This window comes from Neoarius graeffei, chromosome 16, assembly GCF_027579695.1.
Source record: "Neoarius graeffei isolate fNeoGra1 chromosome 16, fNeoGra1.pri, whole genome shotgun sequence".
Classification (NCBI taxonomy): Eukaryota; Metazoa; Chordata; class Actinopteri; order Siluriformes; family Ariidae; genus Neoarius; species Neoarius graeffei.
Genome location: NC_083584.1, coordinates 43,536,499 through 43,551,305, shown reverse-complemented (window position 1 = coordinate 43,551,305; position 14,807 = coordinate 43,536,499). Strand labels below are relative to the sequence as shown.

General features: G+C 45.1%; 1 protein-coding gene across 2 annotated transcripts in view; it reads right to left on the bottom strand.

Moving 5' to 3' along the window:
• epn2 (epsin 2) overlaps positions 1-12,324 on the bottom strand; it is a 30,249-nt gene extending 17,925 nt beyond the window's left edge. For both annotated transcript variants that reach the window (XM_060943014.1, XM_060943015.1), the window contains exons 1-2: positions 12,054-12,324; positions 3,223-4,081 (exon numbers count right to left, since the gene is read on the bottom strand). In XM_060943014.1, coding sequence (XP_060798997.1) covers positions 3,223-3,817 — 595 coding nt within the window. In that variant the 5' untranslated portion in view covers positions 3,818-4,081; positions 12,054-12,324. The remainder of the gene's footprint in view (positions 1-3,222; positions 4,082-12,053) is intronic.
• Positions 12,325-14,807: the final 2,483 nt, after the last annotated feature.

The following is a 14,807-nucleotide window of genomic DNA, read 5'->3' as shown; positions in this document are numbered from 1 at the left end:
CTTTAAATAAATAAATTTATTTATTTCCTTTTCTTTAATTGTTGGTACTGCACCTTCTTTCAATACAGGCTTATAGCCAACGCTCCTCAACAGATCAGAGGTCTCGTACGAGTCTTCAGTAAAATGTGCAGAGCAGAGGAGAGACCACTTCGTAGGCGCCCAATGTGCCCGTGAACTTCTCACAAAACGCGTCCAAATCTTTGCAGTTTGAACATTCTTGGGCCATGAATGCAACGTAAATCCACCTTCTGTTGTGTTGCTGCACTCGCCAGCAACACATCTACGTGTCATGGCGATAAATTAGCTCAAAATGGAGGATCGGAGTTGCAGTCAGCTCTGTGTTTTAGTAGAGCGGAAATGGCAATGAGACCGATAGACTTCCTGCTGTGACGTTATGGACATCATTCACTCAGACCGCTACCTATATGAAATCACTTTAATCGTAAAAATTACTATATTAGATTTATTGTTAACGCTTAAAACTATTCCTGTGCCATTCTTGAGGTCTCAAGGCATTTATAAACAAAAGTGAGGCCATGGCTCTGCGTATCTCCTTTAAAGAGCAGTTAATTTGGGACAAAGTTTGGACATGGACGCTAACATGACTTCAAAAATAATGGGAAACAACAACTGATAGAAATCAAGTGAATAAAAAGAACTGGTCAATCTAACCTGCGTGCTATATGTTGTTAACTGCACTGCTCATCTCAACACAGAAACTCCTTCACCACACTGCATGCCAGATTGCAAACATGGTCAATATCAGTAAACTATAACTACACTAACTCTACAGGCTGCAATCAGTCTCGATATTTTATTCAAGAATTTATCTAATCCACTAGGCAACGCTGAATAATTTTAAAAAAGTTATTCATCTCTGAACAACACATGAGATTTCTCCAAACGATTATTATATCCAGCTGCCTGTTTGTCCTTATTTGTACATTCAAACGTGCTAATCAAAAACAACCTGCTGAAGACTGGTTTACATTTAACAGAAAGCCCATTCACAAATTCTGGAAGGACAATTCCCGGAAATTTCCACTGGAATGTAAACCATTCCGCTGTTATAACAGTCCTGCTTTTCTTGCAGAGGTTTTTCCCTCCTCCCCCCTTTTTATTCTAATGACTCAGCTGCTTGTTCTTCTGTTTAATATTCCATGTTTGAGAAAGCGACATCAGTTGAAACACTAACACACCCGGTCACTCCCTCCAAAAAAATTGTGTCAAATGCTATACTAACACCACAAAGCCAAAACCACCAGGCAATATGGAGCACTCTCAGTATTTACAAGTTAAAACCCACTCTTCGTGCTCCAACACTTCAAGCCTGATACACAGACACATCACTTTATCAGTAAACTCTATGTCTGACATCCCTTTGTTAAGTTATAAAATGACTTCGTCATGTTTTGGGGGGTTTTTTTTGTTGGTTTTTTTTTTTTTTTTTTGGGGGGGGGGATGTTTTACAACCTTCTTCCCCTCTGTACAGGATCACAGAGCAGTACACTGGGCCTTGGGGAATTTGGGAATGCTGGCTTCCTGTAACCAGCGTGAGGCAAATGGGGAGTGAAATGCAAGGCATGCCACAGTTCAGAATGCTCCAAGAACAGAAGCATAGCTAACAAAGTGACATAAATCCAAAAAACAGAGCTACTAGTTTTCGTATTGTACAGAGTAAAGGATTAATCCATGAGATTAAAGCCTTCAAGGCTCAAGGACAGTAAATCATGAGTAAGGGGCAGGCCAGGCCACATGCACAGCATCCACGATAATCCAAAAAAATGGCTAAAATGCTAAACATCATATTAGATATTAGACAGGCGGCACGGTGGTGTAGTGGTTAGCGCTGTCGCCTCACAGCAAGAAGGTCCGGGTTCAAGCCCCGTGGCCGGCAAGGGCCTTTCTGTGCGGAGTTTGCATGTTCTCCCCGTGTCCGTGTGGGTTTCCTCCGGATGCTCCGGTTTCCCCCACAGTCCAAAGACATGCAGGTTAGGTTAACTGGTGACTCTAAATTGACCGTAGGTGTGAATGTGAGTGTGAATGGTTGTCTATGTGTCAGCCCTGTGATGACCTGGCGACTTGTCCAGGGTGTACCCTGCCTTTCGCCCGTAGTCAGCTGGGATAGGCTCCAGCTTGCCTGCGACCCTGTAAAACAGGATAAAGCGACTACAGATAATGAGATGAGACAAGATATTACACAAGCTAGGCTAGATCAAAATTACTTTATAAAGCCTCATGTTCCTAGTCCTGAAACTTTGTTCAAGAAGAAAAAAAAATATCCATGCACCACATAACATTATACCATAGATTTCTGTGAAATTATCACAGTGATGTTTTCTACATTAGCACCAGACCTGGCAACCTTTACAAATCCTGCATAGGAGTGCCGAAATTCAGCATCGGAGGACGCTACTACAAGTTGTTTTGAACAACAATGTTCTGAACTCTCCACTACTAACTGACATCATCGAGAAGCCCCTCCCCCTTTACTCCACCTCTGTGGCCTCGCTTTGTACAAAGTGGAACAGAGAATGCTTTGAGGTCTAGAAAAATCTAGCAATGCATGTTTGACTTAGACTTGTGTGTTAGAAAATTATAAAAGTTAACATCAGTTAACCATACTTAACTATTAGAAGAAGCAGCCTTTATTTTTTGAATCTACATTATAGTGAAGTGAAATTCTTTCCTCACATATCCCAGTATGTTAGGAAGGTGGGGCCAGAGTGCAGGCTCATCAATGAGGAGAGCCTCTCTCAAGTGGCAGTGAACTGGTACCAGGGCTCGAACCATTCATTTTCTGATCAGTAACCCAGAACCTTTAACCAACACTGAGTCACTGCTGCCCTAATCAAACCCCGCAGGCTCACTCGAGCTCAGGATGGAACACCAACCACGGCGCTTTAAAGAGAAAAAAAGTTGAAGATTTTGACCTAAAAAGGTTAAACAGGCCGACAACAAAGTCGGAAGTCAGCACAGCACGGTACAGTACATGAAATGGTAGACATGATTGCTTGCCTGTTTCCCCCCCCCCGGACGATTAATTACCATTCACCACAGTAAAATTATAATAAATTACTATAAATGTACCATAAAGGCACGCACACAAATTTATATTACTCCTGTGATAAACGAGTTTGTATTACATTGCAATATCATGTAAGTCTCAAACCAAATATGGCTTTAGCACTACTTTAGAAAATCATTACCAAATAAACTTACATCCGTGATATGACGCTGGTGAGCCCTCAGACCTGCCGTACTCCTCCGAGTAGCTGGTGGAGAGGTTCGGCTGGCTAGAACCACGACCAAAGCCCATCTGGTGGCTGCTACCGACACTGGTGGCTACCTGGGCCATGCGCTCTTTGGTCTTCAGGGCCTGTGAGCGCTCGCCTTTCAGCCGATCATCGTCCTTCAGCAGAACCACCAGCTGCTTGGACTTCTCCCTCACGTTGATACCCTGGTCTTTACCGTCACGGTCGACATACTGGAAGTCTTTTAGGGTCTGGATGGCAAAGATGTTCTCTTTGCACTGCAGAGCCACACGCTCCGAGCCGGTCTTGATCAGGTAGTCCAGCAGTGTCAGCGCCTTGTACACGTGCCGCCAGTTCTTTCCGTGATCGTTCAGCCTCTTCCAGATCATACTCATAATCTCGGAAAAGGCCACCACGTTGTACGTGAGGTCAGAGATCTCGGACATTAGCGAGCTGGATGGCCCCCATGGGTCGTTGGAGGTCGCCTCTCTGACCTTTTTCTCTGCATCTGAATAGTTATTGACCACATTTTTCATCTGCCTCCGGATCGTTGAGCTCGGCATGGTGTGGTCTCGCGTGTTAATATCCTTGAAGTTTAGACAGAAGAAAACTTTTCAACTTTGCCAAAAAACAAAAAAAAAACAAAAAAAACAAAAAAAACCACAACCAGAAAGTTCCTTCTCTTTTGTAAGTTCTCAGAGTCAGGTTCAGATTTCTGAAAGGTTTTAACTAGTCCAAGTGTATGCCAACGATTCTGCGTTAGTTGGTGCCTGTTAAAATCGTTTCCACACAGAGTAGGGAGTGAGCATGGCAAATTCCTCCATTACCTAGAACACAAAACCAAGAAAGTCAGTACAGAGTCAAGACATCTAAACAATCCTTGGTCATAAACCTACAGAACAAACAAATTAAACATCCAACACGGCTGAACTGATCCCAATTGTATTATTTTTCTGTGATTTGTCTTCAAACTTGATCACGACAGGTCATGCATATAAGCTAATCTTAGGTCCAAAAAAAAAAAAAAAACCATGCACTTTGTTTTAAGAACGCACATGCAGGCAAGTTTAGCGAGCACATTTCCTGACAGCACCAGCATTTCCTCATTGTCAAAAAATTACCCCCAAGTCGGATAAAGAGAAATAGGTCACAGCTGTGCACTTTCCAAACAGAATGTGTAGTAGGCTCCCATCCAGGTAGTGAAACATTACCCACACACATACTACATGCTATTGAGACTAAAAAACAGAGTGGATTAATGCCTGACGTGGCTCATGTTACACATCTTACAGTAATACAACACTGTCAGTATGTGAGGAAATGTCTCATTTCCCGAAAGCAATTGCATCATATTGTTCTTTCCATTTCTGAAAGAAACACAGTCCACAGGATTGACCACCACCAAGTTGCTACTGTGAAATAAAAAATAATAAGCAGCACCTTAATAGAATACAGCTATCAAATCTTAAAATCACAACACACAGCAACATAAGTTTGCAATTTAGTTCTGCTTAGTTTTTCTCAGCACGTGAGCCCAATCGTGATTTTAATTTCATTTTCCTGACCGACCTATTCCAACTCTGCACATTTTTTTTTTTAAATGATTGATCAAAAAAAAAAAAAAAAGTTTCCTACTGACAACAATGAGTTAATCTTAACTAGGAGGCAAACTCGGCATGCTTGGCATGTCTTGTAAATTCATTAAAAATCAGTGAAATGTGACTCCTGCCAAGCATCCATACAGCTCAACCTCGGCATCGATTCCCTCCACCCACCACCCTCCCAACATCCCTGAGTCTGCATATACATGAATAAAGACAGGCCCTAATGAAACATCTGCTGCGTTAATCACCGATTCAGTCCCGGCACACAGGAGGAAGAGAGGGGCGACTGATGCAGATGCCCTCGCTCTGACCGGGGGCTCAGGAAGCGAGCACACAGGCACAGTTTGTGTGAGGGTGTAAGACGCAACAGTGGCTTCTTCCATACTAAAGAACAAGCTCAAGTCTTCGCCTTGCCAAGATCTAGGCAACTCAGTAGCTGGTGCTGAAACAAAGCCAAGCACCAGGCAGAACAAATCCAGGGACAGAGAAAAAGCAAGGATGCACTGTGGCTTCGTCAAATTTACCGAAACACCCGATTAATTAATCGGAGATATGACACAACTTTTCCTATGGAGATCAATATGAAATGACAGCTGGACAAATAAAATGCTGTCACGAGTTATCGAAACGTATAAGAATGGAAAGATGGATAAGCTCTGAGTCATAATGCTCACATCTGTTGCTGGTAAAGCTCTGATTTCTAGGCTTGGAAGATGATTCTTTAATTCAAAAGATAACTTGCCATACAAGTACAACAGCTCTACATGCTGCAACTGGTCATCATCTGCAATCCTAAAATTAGTCGAGTCTTTGAGAACATTTCACGGGTCTCAAAGGCTCGATTAATTTTAGGATTACAGATAACCAATTGCAGCCTATACAGCTGTTGTACTGGGGAAGCCATGGCCTAAGGATTAAAGAAGCAGCTCTGGGACCAAAAGGTTGCTGGTTCGATTGGACCAGCAGGAATGGCTGAAGTGCCCTTGAGCCATTCATCAAACCCCCAACTGCTCCCCAGGCTGCCCTGGGTATGTTGGACATCGCTCTGGATAAGCATGTCTGCTAAATGCCTGTAATGTATAATGATAAATCATGAGAACAGCATCATGAACACGCAGAGATAAACAAGTCCAAGGTAATTGCATTCTCAAAATGCGTTAGACCGATATCACAGATGCCTGCTTTACACAAACGATCAGCAAAATATACTTCACGTATTGTTACGTGAGCCAAACTTTTCGAATCACGCAGGCAAAAAGTTTAACCTTGACACATCACGACTTCACCATTTAACATACTGATAAGCAAATTGTTCTCTCAACATGTTGCAGCGTAATTGCAATCTGCTATGTTTATCCATATCGCACAGTCGTAGTTCCCACCTAGCTGCTGCTGATTAAACACTTCACTATGCTATGATAAGCTTATTATGGAGCCCAGGGCAGGGGGTGAGAGTAATGTATATGAAATTCAAATCTGACAGGAACTCACCCACCCTGCTCACAACGCAAGATCAGTTTCCAATTTCAGGGCATGGGTTAGGTCACACACTGCCTCTACCAATATTAAAGAGGGTTTGATAACCTTTACCGTGGTCCATGTGAGGAGGGAGTGAAAGCAAAGAAAATGGGGAGGAGGGAAAAAAAAAAATCAACCTATATCATTCCGAGAACCCAGAATCTACAGACACCCATTTTTATCTACTGTATAGATCACAAAACTGTTAAAGGTTTCACTTGAAACTAACTATTCGGAGTTGAGAAACCAGACAGAAACGGAAAGCAAAAAAAAGCAAACACTGCAGAAAATTCAATTCAGCCAGTGCAATAATCAAAAGTCTCAATGTTCACTGATGAACCAAGAGTCTCCCTCGTTGTACGCTAGACCTATGCGAACTTGGGATTGTAAAAGGCGCCATGTAAATGAAGCATGATTAGTATTATCAAAACATCAAGCTAGCAGTTTGATAGTTTGTAGTAGCTACTTCTCCTCCTCGCTGTAATGCAGCTCTAAAAATCCATAATCAACCCTGAACAAGACAGAGCAAATGCTATGAACATTAGCTGAATGGTAACAGACATACATGCGAGAAATACAGCACAGGTATGAAGGACAAAGTGCCCTGATACAGGCCAACCTTGATGAACAAAAAAGTCTGCGCCAAGTACAGACAAGTCTTCATGGTTGCATTACAAAAAAGCAAATGAGGAGATACGAGTACTAAATGACGGTTTCGATAACTGTGACTTTAAACTATTGCACCTCAACTCTCAAAGCAAACTCTGTACATAAGGCATTCGCCTAAACAATGATATTAGTAGTGGGGTGTGTCAGTATGAACACCAAGTTCAGAATGCAGTCTAAACCAAAACAGTGCTGTTTAAGTAAGAGAAAACACATGAGTGTCAAAGAGACAACTGGGTGTGTTTCTCAGCGCACGTCGCCATTTTTCCTAACTCAGCCAGTTATATCACTTTAGTATAAACTTAACTGCGCCTAATGCAGACGTTTTAAAAGCTGGTTACCATTTGGGAAAAGCCCCATCTTCATGACACACGTTATTGTCACTTAAGTTCAGAGCAGAATTATTGACATCTAATACATAGGTTCATAACTGCACGGCTCGTCCTACGTCATGTAAAACTATACAGGTGCCGACAAAACGATACCGTGAGAAAGAGACACTAATCACAGAACTGGGGTTGTTACAGTGTCCTGGTGTATGATCAGAGGGTTACAGCAAAACTGACTTTCAAAATACAGATTAAAAAGACATTATGCTATTTATGACTTCTTTATCCCCCCAATCAAGCTCCTTATTCCAGTGGTTATCATCCCATTTGTGCCTTGGTACAACTCCCCAGATATTCTGCAACCTTCAGGACCCCTACATCACACTACGGCACCCTTCATTTCTCTGCACAGGGGATGCGGCGGCGGCGGCACTGAAAACCCTTCGGCTGTGTAAGTCTTATGCTGCTGCCACCCATAGCATTTTCACAACTTTATCAAACATGACGGATATCAAACGTACAGAGCAACATGGCATCGGTGACTAGAACTAGACAATTTTTTTTTTAAATAATAAGCTGAATGGCTGATAAAGTCAAGGTGATAAATACTGACAATAGTCCCATTCAGACTGGATTCTTTTCTCACAGTAATCAGGTTTTTTTTTTAACATGCGTCTTCTCAGAGAAAAACATCTCGCATCCAGACAGCAATAAATGTACTACACGAAGAGTGCATTTCTAGCAGATTTGTAGAACCTGGGCGTGTGTGTGACATCGTTACAAGTTCATGCTCCATTCACACCATTCCAAGCGGTCAACAAGGTATCAGAGTTGAGAAAAGATGCCGGCTTTTATTTCAGTTTGGCGTTAGCCAAGGCTCCAGCAACAATTTACAAACAATTCATAATCAAAGTTTACAAGAAAACGTTTTGAGACTCAGGAAATGTTTTAATATCTGGGGGAGGGTCACTGATGCGCGTGCTACGAGATTAAATATGGTAAGTCGGAGAAGTCAAACATCCTGCTTTCTACGTGAGGAGGCATCTGTAAAGAAAACTGCAGACGTGTATCTGGACAGAAAAAAAAAAAAGACAAGCACCAAATATGGTGAAAAGCAGTAGATAATTCGGCCTGTATTTTCTCTGAAGAAAGATGGAGAAAAACACCAACATGGTTGATCTGGACTTGGGGAGGGAGTCACATAGGAGCACCTGTAAAACAGGAAATAACCCCAGATCCTTATGTAAATTTAATCCTGTCCAGATAGGGCTCATGTGAGAGGTTTTATGGAAAAGTTCTCAAATACACCAAATCAGTCACAACATTATGACCACTGACAGGTGAAGGGAAAACACTGCTTCTCTCATTACAATGGCACCTGTCAAGGAGTGGGATGTATTCGGTAGCAAGAGAAGAGTCAGTTCTCGAAGTTGATGTGTTGGAAGCAGGAAAAATGGGCAAGTATTAGGACCTGAGCGACTTTGACAAGGGCCAAATTGTGATGGATAGATGACTGGGTCTGAGCATCTCCAAAACGGTGTTCCTGGTATGCAGTGGTTAGTACCTACCAAAAGTGGTCCAAGGAAGGACAACCAGTGAACCGGAGACAGGGTCATGGGTGTCGAATGTTCATTGATTCACATGGGGCATGAAGGATAGCCCATATGGTCCAATCCCACAGAAGAGCACAACCTGCTGAAAAAGTTAATTCTGGCTAAAACAGAAAGGTGTCGACATTAACGTTTTCAGCAGTTTGTACAATAGTACTAACCCCTGCATGCTGGGAACACCCCACAAGATGTGCTGTTTTGGAGATGCTCAGACCCGGTCATCCAGCCATCCACCGTGGGCGGCACAGTGGCGTAGTGGTTAGCACAGTCGCCTCACAGCAAGAAGGTTCCAGGTTCAAACCCAGCGTGTGTGGAGTTTGCATGTGTCTGCGTGGGTTTCCCCCACAGTCCAAAGACGTGCAGTTAGGTTAACGTGAGGCAGCCTTGGGCTGAAGTGCCCTTGAGCAAGGTACCTAACACCTGACTGCTCCCCAGGCGCTCTAGTGTGGCTGCCCACTGCTCTGGCTGTGTGCGCGCGTGTGTGTTCACTGCTTCAGATGGGTTAAATGCAGAGGATGAATTTCACTTTCTCTTCTAAAGTCGCTCAGATCCTTATGCTTGCCCATTTTTCCTGCTTCCAACACATCAACTTCGGAAAACGACCGTTCTTCTCTTTCATTATCTCTAGCCGCTTTATCCTGTTCTACAGGGTCGCAGGCAAGCTGGAGCCTATCCCAGCTGACTATGGGCGAAAGGCGGGGTACACCCTGGACAAGTCGCCAGGTCACCACAGGGCTGACACATAGACACACACAACCATTCACACTCACATTCACACCTACGGTCAATTTATGCCGCTTTTCCACTACCAACGCGGCTGAGTTGGGCTGAGCCGTGCTGTGCTGAGTTGGGCTGAGTCGTGCCGTGCTGAGTTGGGCTGAGTTGAGCTGAGTGGGGCTGTTGGAGTTGCATTTCGACTACAACCGCGCTGAACCGTGCTGGCTGGAAGTGGGTGGACACATTGGGTGGAGTTAGCGAAAGTGGGTGGACGTCACGTGATGTCGTTAGGCGGCGCAAACAGTGACATCAGTGATCTTTTAAGTGGTAGTCTCACGACCCAGATAGTAAACAATAAACATGGAGGACATGGAGTCGTTAGTGTTGCTGGTCTTGGTGCTGTGGCTTGTTGTCACCGACAACGCCAACAGATACTGGCAAGAGCGTATAGATGAGGCGAGGCACATAAGGCTTCATAATTCTTGTAATTCTTCTTCCAGGTTTACGGTGTTTACAGATCCCGGCGTGCTCGCGGGGCGTGTGGGCATGTGAGGACACTCCTCCTCACCAATCAGTGCACAGGGGAGTGTCTCCTCATGCCCCTAGCCCCACTTGGCTCGGTTTGGCTCGCTTCAGCCCCACTCCAAAACCGGGCGAGTTTTGGGTGCCGAGTCGTGCTGCTCTGAGGTAGTCGAAACGCGAGCCGTGTCGGGCTGAAGTGAGCTGAAAAAGGGTAGTGGAAAAGGGCCATTAGAGTCACCAGTTAACCTAACCTGAATGTCTTTGGACTGTGGCGGAAACTGGAGCACCCGGAGGAAACCCACGCGGACACGGAGAGAACATGCAAACTCCGCACAGAAAGGCCCTCGCCGGCCAGGGGCTCGAACCCGGACCTTCTTGCTGTGAGGCGACAGCGCTAACCACTACACCGCCTAATACAGTATATCCTACACCTTGACAGGTGCCATTGTAATGAAATAAATCAATCAATGATCTTCACTTCACCTGTCAACGGTTTTAATGTTACAGCTGATCGGTGGATATCTTTCAAAGAAAGCCAAAAAATTACTGACAGGACAAATATTTTGTACAACCAAGTCGTAATACTTTTAATCAGCATGAGTCTTTACATGGCCGATGAATACCGTGATATTTAAGACCAAGTTATCATACCGTAGAATTTTTAAACCGTAATACCCCACACCACTATGGAAAGAGGAGATACACGGGTGTGTCCCACTCGGGGACAAAGCCACGAAATAACCGCATTACTCTTAGCATGTACAGCTCAGTGTTTATTTTATTCAGCCTACGCTGAAAGGACCACCCGCGCTTTGACTTTACTCACCTGGAGGGACTGAACATGTCCATTCAGGACCTTTTTTCTTTTACTCATACAAGACAAGTTCTCTAAAATCACACCCATAGACGGTTCGCTAATCTATAAACACATGAAAAATTAAACAAAAAAAAAAAAGCTCAGTTAAACAAAGCAGGCTGTTCTTATAAATACGCAACATTAAACTCAGCTAAGCTTACAACTAATATTAGCTGGTCACTTTAACGTACAAAATTATAAGGCAAAAACATAAAAATACTAGCAAACGAGGTCGAACTTTCTAGATAACTATATTAATCATCATATCTACGCGTTTAACATTACACTGTAAACAGCCAACTTGCTAACTCGGTTAAGCTAGGATATTAGCATACTTGAGTTAGCCGTTGTTGTTAGCTAGCTAGCTGCTATCTTAACACAGAGCTCTTATTATTATTAAAAACAACTAACACTAAAACTCACGTCAAACTTCCAGTTGCTATGTGTCTGAATACGTAAATAAAACACCGTTAAACTTCAACTCCCCGTGAGTTAGTAAACATGTAGCTAGCAGGACAGACAGCAAGAGAAAAAAAAATGCAAGAAAAGTTCTCATCCTGTTAGCTTGTTGCTAACGGTCGGTTTGCGAGATAAATATGGCGAGTACATAACTTGAACAAGTATCACCATATCTATTATTCTTTATTATTAAACAGGTCGAGGGTAGATTTGGAGATGGTTTGTAATAAAAGGCTAGTCTTGTGGTAGTTAGTTGGCCGACACCGCTAGCTCTCTAAAGCTAATCTTGGACTAATGGTTGACTGATAGTTTAAAAGGTGTTACTGATGACTAAATAAATCGCCAGATATGTATCTAAGCTGCCAGGTTTTCCCGAACAAGTTAAGATATTTAGTTCGCCAAGTTATTAATTTGATCTTAATCGGCTGACTGGTGCTTTGTGGGGATATCACCAAAACTGGGAGTCAGTAACACACACACAGAGAGAGAGAGAAGCGGCTAGAAAAACAATAACTTACCAATCCTCCAGTGGTGTAGTTTCAGTATCCTCCCGGGATTAATACCCGGCATAAGTACCAGAGGAAGGGATGTAGAAAGTATAAGTGCTTGTTAAGATGGAGTGAACTTTGTGAAAGTAGCTTGCTATGTCTCTGTTAGTGTTTATGTGGAGAGAAGACAGGCGGGATACACGTCGCAGTGTGATCTAGTTCAGCCAGTAGTAAAACTCCGTGTGTGTGAGAGAGAGAGAGAAAGAGAGAGAGAGAAACCCACTCACTCTATCCAACATGGCGGACCTGCTGATAGATCAGCTTCCAGAAGATGCAAGGGTGTGACTCGGTTTCTCAATATTCCACACAAATCATAATTCCTCTGTAAGATTAGTGATTGAATATTCACAGATTATTACAGTTTACAGGTGCACAACTTGTTACACACAGTAGCTTTTTAAGTTTTTAATCAGTAAACTACTTTAAATAAACTATGTTTTGATGGCGCATATTTTCCCCTCAGCCGGCTGCTGGTAAACTGCTGCCATCTAATGAGAACAAATGTTCCATACAATGTTCTCTGTTTAGACCTCATCTGTACCTCTAGCATTACCTCTATATTATATGGACATGAGTGTTCTCATCTCATCTCATTATCTCTAGCCACTTTATCCTGTGACATTCCATGTCCCAACAGCCAGCCGCTGTGTCCGGGGATCAGGTCGTCGAGGCCCCTGCCTTCGACTGCCACCCAATCCACACTGCACCAAACCCCTACTGCTACCTCTGTGGGTGGTGAACCCACAGGAGGTCGGGCCCACGTCACCTCTTCGGGCTGAGCCCGGCCGGGCCCCATGGGCAAAGGCCCGGCCACCAAGCGCTCGCATACGAGCCCCAACCCCGGGCCTGGCTCCAGGGTGGGGCCCCGGCTGCGTCCTCCCGGGCGACGTCATGGTCCTGGAGGAGTTTAAGTATCTCGGGATCTTGTTCACGAGTGAGGGAAGGATGGAGCGTGAGATCGACAGGCGGATCGGTGCAGCCTCCGCAGTGATGCGGTCGCTTTACCGGTCCGTCGTGGTGAAGAAGGAGCTGAGCCAAAAGGCGAAGCTCTCAATTTACCGGTCGATCTACGTTCCGACTCTCACCTATGGTCATGAGCTTTGGGTAATGACAGAAAGAACAAGATCGCGGATACAAGCGGCTGAAATGAGTTTCCTTCGCAGGGTGGCTGGGCGCTCCCTTAGAGATAGGGTGAGAAGCATAGTCACTCGGGAGGAGCTCGGAGTAGAGCCGCTGCTCCTCCACATCGAGAGGAACCAGCTGAGGTGGCTCGGGCATCTTTTTCGGATGCCTCCTGGACGCCTCCCTGGGGAGGTGTTCCAGGCATGTCCCCCCGGGAGGAGGCCCCGGGGAAGACCCAGGACACGCTGGAGGGACTATGTCTCTCGGCTGGCCTGGGAACGCCTCGGTGTTATTCCCGAGGAGCTGGCCGAGGTGTCTGGGGAAAGGGAAGTTTGGGCTTCCATGCTTAGACTGCTGCCTCCGCGACCCGGTCCTGGATAAGCGGAAGAAGACGAGACGAGACACTTTATCCTGTTCTACAGGGTCGCAGGCAAGCTGGAGCCTATCCCAGCTGACTACGGGTGAGAGGCGGGGTACACCCGGGACAAGTCGCCAGGTTATCGTAGGGCTGACACAGAGACAAACAACCATTCACGCTTACGGTCAATTTAGAGCCACCAATTAACCTAACCTGCATGTCTTTGGACTGTGGAGGAAACCCAAGCAGACACAGGGAGAACATGCAAACTCCACACAGAAAGGCCTTCGCCAGCCGCTGGGCTCGAACTCAGGACCTTCTTGCTGTGAGGCAACAGTGCTAACCACTACACCACCATGCCACCTGGAGAACTAAAACAGTGACATGAATCTCTATATGTCATGTCATCTCATCTCATTATCTCTAGCCGCTTTATCCTGTTCTACACTACGGGACTACGGGCGAAAGGCGGGGTACACCCTGGACAAGTCGCCAGGTCATCACAGGGCTGACACGTAGACACAGACAACCATTCACACTCACATTCACACCTACGGTCAATTTAGAGTCACCAGTTAACCTAACCTGCATGTCTTTGGACTGTGGGGGAAACCGGAGCACCCGGAGGAAACCCACGCGGACACAGGGAGAACATGCAAACTCCGCACAGAAAGGCCCTCGCCGGCCATGGGGCTCGAACCCGGACCTTCTTGCTGTGAGGCGACAGCGCTAACCACTACACCACCGTGCCGCCTCCGTCCGGGACATGAAGAACTAAAACATCCATCCATCCATCCAGTATCTCATCTCATCTCATTATCTCTAGCCGCTTTATCCTTCTACAGGGTCGCAGGCAAGCTGGAGCCTATCCCAGCTGACTACGGGTGAGAGACGGGGTACAAGTCGCCAGGTTATTGCAGGGCTGATACAGGGACAAACAACCATTCACGCTTACGGTCAATTTAGAGCTACCAATTAACCTAACCTGCATGTCTTTGGACTGTAGAGGAAACCCACGCAGACACGGGGAGAACATGCAAACTCCACACAGAAGGCCCTTGCCAGCCACGGGGCTCGAACCCAGACCTTCTTGCTGTGAGGCGACAGTGCTAACCACTACATCACCGTGCCGCCTCCATCCGGGACATGAAGAACTAAAACATCCATCCATCCATCCCATATCTGTAGCTGCTTATTCTGTTCTACAGGGTCACAGGCAAGCTGGAGCCTATCCCAGCTGACTA